Source organism: Bubalus bubalis, chromosome 12, assembly GCF_019923935.1.
Source record: "Bubalus bubalis isolate 160015118507 breed Murrah chromosome 12, NDDB_SH_1, whole genome shotgun sequence".
Taxonomy (NCBI): Eukaryota; Metazoa; Chordata; class Mammalia; order Artiodactyla; family Bovidae; genus Bubalus; species Bubalus bubalis.
In genome coordinates this window covers 47,526,949-47,532,237 of record NC_059168.1, presented here as the reverse complement: position 1 = coordinate 47,532,237, position 5,289 = coordinate 47,526,949, and the positions used below count along the sequence as shown (strand labels likewise).

The window sequence follows — 5,289 nt, the reverse complement described above, 5'->3', positions numbered from 1 at the left end:
TAGGTTTTCTTTCAAGGAGCAAGCGTCTTTTAATTTATCTATTGTTCAAATCCACCTTTTGGAACCCAAGCTAGGCCATGGAGGCTGGAGACTTGCCTACAAGAAATGGGGGATAGAAAGGCTCTCCAAACCTGGGAACTCTGCATGTTACAGAGTTTAAGCCTGCTCATTGCATGACAGGTCAATTAACTGAGAGACAAGGTGTTTAGGCAAATAATATGACTTTATTCAGAAAGCCAGCTGATTGAGAGGATAGCAGACTAATGTCTCAAATTAGCCATCTTATCCAGGTCTGGGTGCTAGTTTCACAGGTGGGCTGGGTCAGATTCTAACAAAGGCACTTTAATAGTCCGGTAGAGAGGCAGGATTCCCTGACACAGGCCATTATGTATGACTATAATAACAAAAGCAGCAAAAACAAAGGTTAAAGTCAAAGAAACAGATCCATCGTGGAGTCAGAATTGGCTTTTCCCTGCTACAGTTCCCCATTGTCAATGTCCATTCCACAGTCTTGTGGGAAAAGGGAGTGATGACTGTTCCAACTGCTTTATCAGATGAATCCGTCCAAGAGTGTCTGCTGTCGGTGTTCCAGTTGTTGATATTTGTCTTCTTCTGTTCCTATTTGGAATGTGTCTACTTTACACCTGTAGACTTAGAAATATTGGACATATAACCCAGGAGGCAGCATCTCAAGTTAAGGAATTATGTGCTTTTCTATGTATGGGAAGATGCAAGAGTCAGGGCTCATTAAAATTATTTCCTTGATATGTACCTCAGCTGTCTGGGGCCTGTAATCCTGTATTTTCATATCCTGAATTTCCTCAGGGTTCACCATAGGTAGTGGCTGCAATCTGATGACTGCCTGGTGGCAGGTATTCTCCTTCCTCCGTTTTTTTTAGGGCTCATCCACTCCCACTGGAGGGCTGAAATTGCTGATGATTGACAAGGCAGGAAGTATTCCATTTCTCAGATTCTCCCCTCTTGGTTGGAAATTTGATCAATATTTGGGAGACAGTTCATGATCAAATTTTGTCTCACGGTGCTGGGAGGCTCATCCCAGATGGGGTGAAAGCTCTTGATATGCCACTCCGGGTGCTAAATTTTGGATTAGACCCCAGCCATAATGAAGATTCTCTGGATCTTGTGCCTAATTATGATCCAGCAGACATTTTCCCTTGTTGCTTCTTCCCATACCTAGAATCAAACTGTTACATTTATTTTATGTTATATTTTTAGTCATTTAAGCTTTGTTGGAGGTCTGGTTACACACTGGGTATTACACGAGACAACAGTCTTATAAATTAGACAAGATATAAGTAATGCAGCCAGTACCATTGACAAAGACGAAGTGCAGCAGGGAGGCACGAAGCACAAACAGTTTGAAAACAACAAAGAACAAATTAAAACAATGATTAGTATAACTAGTTGTAACCCACTTGCAATAGTCAAGCAACCAAAGGAGTCATAACTGATTTAATGAGCTAGCCATAGTTTCATTGTCCAGGCTGTACACAACTTACGCATGGCTTAATCTTTGAGACAAGCAAATGTTGCTCTCAGGATCAACCAAATAGAGGGAAAAAGATGAATGTTTCAATTCTTCTTACAAAGGTATAATTTACCAAATTATTGTAAGTCATAATTAGCCTAAGGGGGAGATTTTCCTTACTCTTGGAAAACACAGATTTAAACCAGTATTTTTAAGATAGAAGCCATAAAAATTATAACCATATTTACCAGTTCACTCAGTTCTATGTAACTAAATTCCCTGGACCACCAGGAAGTCCCTACCCCCGCCCCAGTTTTAACAACCAAAAAAAGTCTCAAGACATTGTCAAATATCTCCTGGGGAGCAATATTGGCCCACACTGAAAACCATTGCCATAGATCATAAAGATATATTCTCACAGGATGTCTTGTAAAAAAGCTTCATGGATACATGATTCAATTGGAATTGATTTTTGTCCAAGCTGTGAGGCAGGCATTCTATGTCATTAGTTCTCCCTTGCAGATATCATATTTTTTCAACACCATTTATTGAAAAAATCTATCTTCCTCACTGTTCTGTAGTGCTGCTTTTGTTACATTAAAAAACAAAATTCAACTGAGTAAACTGGAAGATCTAATTGGCTTTATTTGATAGTCTGGCAGTTATGCCTTCTAACAAATAGAAAAGAACTCTGAGGACCTGAACAAAATGGAAGGCTTTCATAGACAGAAGGAAGATGGGAAGAGAAAGTTAAGATTGGATTATTTTAGGCAAAGTCACCTCCCTTAGAGAAAGGCAGGGGGCTTTAGGCAGATTACATCTCAGGAGTTGACTGGGTAATTCTGGATTAATTGGTTTAAAATTCTACTCCTGGGAGGGGCCTAAACTAATCACAATGGGGCTTAGCCCAAGGGACTCCATTTTGGGCTTTTTTTTTTTTTTTTGGTTTGTTTCTTAACACTTTTATAAACAGCATTTATTCTACAGAGTCCTCTGAAGGAAGAAAGATATGTGCAGCCATTTGCGTTCATTAATATGAATGCAAGCATTCTTTTTTGTCCTGAAATACTGAAAAGGCGAATGTGTCTGGTAGAAAAATAATCCTTAAGAGTTACCAATTAGAAAACAACACCTTTCAAAACAGATTTTTCTTTTCCTGGTAGAAAACAAAACAAAACTCTGGATTATGGGGAAGAAATTAAACAAAGTCTAATCAGTTGTTGAGGTGCCTTAACACAAAGTTTTGCCCCTTAAACCAACTTGTCAAAAGCAGTAAGTGGACTTCTCTGGTGGTCCAATGATTAAGAATCTGCCAAGGCACGGGAGTTGATCCGTGATTCAGGAAGCTTCCACATATGTCTCAGGGCAACTAAGCTTGTTGCCTGAGTGACCTAAGAGCCCATGCTCTGAAACAAGAGAAGCCACAGCAAGGAGAAGCCCAAACACTACCACTCGAGAAAACCTGTGCACAGCAACAAAGACCCAGCACAGCCAAAAATCAATCAATAAAATAAAAGAATTTTCAAAAACTTTTAAAAAAAAGCATGAAATGTTTAAAATCTAAATATAAATAAACAGACATTATGCCCGATTAGTAACACAGTTTCAACAACTTACAGTAACACTTTTGGTGTTCTTCCTGCAGAAATAATACCCCTTCTTGGCACCCTTATGGGTACACATGCAGGAGAGCTTCAATTGGAACTGTGATTTACAACCTCAAGTCCAACCTCTCACAACATGGGACCGTCTACAACACAACAAATACACCAAAACCAATTCGTTAAAAAAAAAAAGTGGGCGGAGGAGGCAGGAGCACACGACAGCCATTACGATGTCGTCCTGAAACCCTTTAGAATAGAGTAGATGTTATTGAAGGCTTCATAAATTTCACTTCTGACTTTAGCACCTGTTAACACAACTTTTCCAGAGACAAAGATAAGGAGAACAATTCTCGGTTTGATCATTCTGTAGACTAAACCAGGAAATAACTCTGGCTCATAACTAGCGAACTGTTGGTGGCTAAGCACAAGGGGTTCTAACCTTATGGGGAACTTCACATCACAGCTCCCCACCATGTTCTGAATCTTGAAGTCCAAGAACTTAGCTGGAAAACCCAACTTCTGTATGATTCTGGCGTATTTTCTTGCTGCTAGCCTGGACTGTTCTTCACTCTTGCCTCCTGTGCACACCATCTTCCCAGAACTGAATAAAAGTGCAGTGGTCCGGGGCTCTCTTATTCTCATGATTACAGCAGCAAACCTCTTGGGATTATATTCAGCATTTCGAGCAAGAAGGGCAATGCTCTTTAGGTCAAGTTTACAGCCAAGATTCACTGTGCATACAATATTGTGCAGCTGTGGCACCAACTCAGCGATCTCTGAGGCTGGCATGGCAGGGGTCATGGGGATCATGTGGGTCATGGGGGATGGATACAAGGGAGTGGTACCCAGCAAGGGTGCAGTCGTAAGAGGCTGTGAGTCGAAGAGCTGTGGTGTCTGGTCCGAGGCCTCCTGGGTTGCCTGCTGGGACGTCGTTGAAAGCCGACCTGTTCCCACCGTCGTCTGCTGCTGCTCCTCCTCTGAAGTAGACAGACTGTCGGCGCTCTGAATTGGCTGCGGAGTCAGTCCTGTGCCATAATGCATCATTGGACTGAAGACAGGGATTCCAGGACTCATGGCACCTTGAGGGGAGGCCAGATACTGGTCAAACAGAGAGAGGCTATCATTCCGATCCATGATGTTCACTGTCTTCAGGGTGAACCAAAACCTTCAGACTGGAAATTGCCTAGGAAAGCATTCAGTCTTTTCCTGGAGCTAGTCTAGCACACTCTTCTCAGAGACCGACTTCTGTTACAGAAAGCTCAGCTCTTCTGTACATCCGTGTTGAATCAAATCCTGGAGACAAGTTTTGGGTGAAGTAGAAAAGAATAGCTCTACCACTTTGCAATGCAAAGGGAGATGCGCCAGGCTTCTGCCTTGAAAACCTAGAACTTGAGGGGTTTTATACTGGTGGGGTCTGACAAGGTTAGTGTGTGTGTGGGGCTTGCACTCCCTTAATCTCATCTCAGGTGGGCGGTCTCCTACTTTTGATGAGTTTATCTGGTCCCTTTAATCTTGCCTCTTTTGGGTTCTTGGCTGCTCTTCACTCTATTAGCAACTGTTCACATCTGCCCTTTGGAACTCAAGGAAGGTCATAATGACTGGATATGGGTACACTATGTTCCTCAATGCAGTCTAATAAGCATACATGTGGATTTCCTTCCATTTCTTAACCTCAAGTTCAGTTCAGTTCAGTCGCTCAGTCATGTCCGACTCTTTGCAACCCCATGAACCACAGCATTCCAGGCCTCCCTGTCCATCACCAACTCCCAGAGTCCACCCAAACCCATGTCCTTTGAGTTGGTGATGCCATCCAGCTACCTCATCCTCTGTCATCCCCTTCTCCTCCTGCCTTCAATCTTTCCCAGCATCAGGGTCTTTTCCAATGAGTCAGCTCTTCATATCAGGTGGCCAAAGTACTGGAGTTTCATTCAACATCAGTCCTTCCAATGAACACCCAGGACTGGTCTCCTTTAGGATGGACTGGTTGGATCTCCTTGCAGTCCAAGGGACTCTCAAGAGTCTTCTCCAACACCACACTTCAAAAGCATCAATTCTTCGGCGCTCAGCCTTCTTCACAGTCCAACTCTCACATCCATACATGACCACTGGAAAAACAATAGCCTTGGCTAGACGGACCTTTGTTGGAAAAGTAATGTCTCTGCTTTTTAATATGCTGTCTAGGTTGGTCATAACTTT

General features: G+C 42.5%; 1 protein-coding gene across 3 annotated transcripts; it reads right to left on the bottom strand.

Moving 5' to 3' along the window:
* Positions 1-204: 204 nt before the first annotated feature.
* On the bottom strand, positions 205-4,854 carry LOC102408938 (TATA-box-binding protein-like). Of its 3 annotated transcripts, none has more exons than XM_044925989.2 (2): positions 3,533-4,852; positions 205-644 (listed from the first exon to the last, which is right to left on the bottom strand). In XM_044925989.2, exons 1-2 carry the CDS (start codon positions 4,225-4,227, stop codon positions 551-553), a joined length of 789 nt encoding a protein of 262 aa, XP_044781924.2. In that variant the 5' UTR covers positions 4,228-4,852; the 3' UTR covers positions 205-550. The 3 variants fall into 3 exon arrangements, with proteins under 3 accessions (XP_044781924.2, XP_044781925.2, XP_044781923.2); XM_044925990.2 differs by having other exon boundaries at positions 205-651; positions 3,533-4,850; XM_044925988.2 differs by lacking the exon at positions 205-644 and having other exon boundaries at positions 1,160-4,854.
* Between the last annotated feature and the right edge of the window lie 435 nt (positions 4,855-5,289).

Excerpts from the sequence above, each read along its gene's own strand:
- LOC102408938 (XM_044925988.2), bottom strand. The coding sequence starts at position 4,227 with ATGGATCGGAATGATAGCCTCTCTCTGTTTGACCAGTATCTGGCCTCC.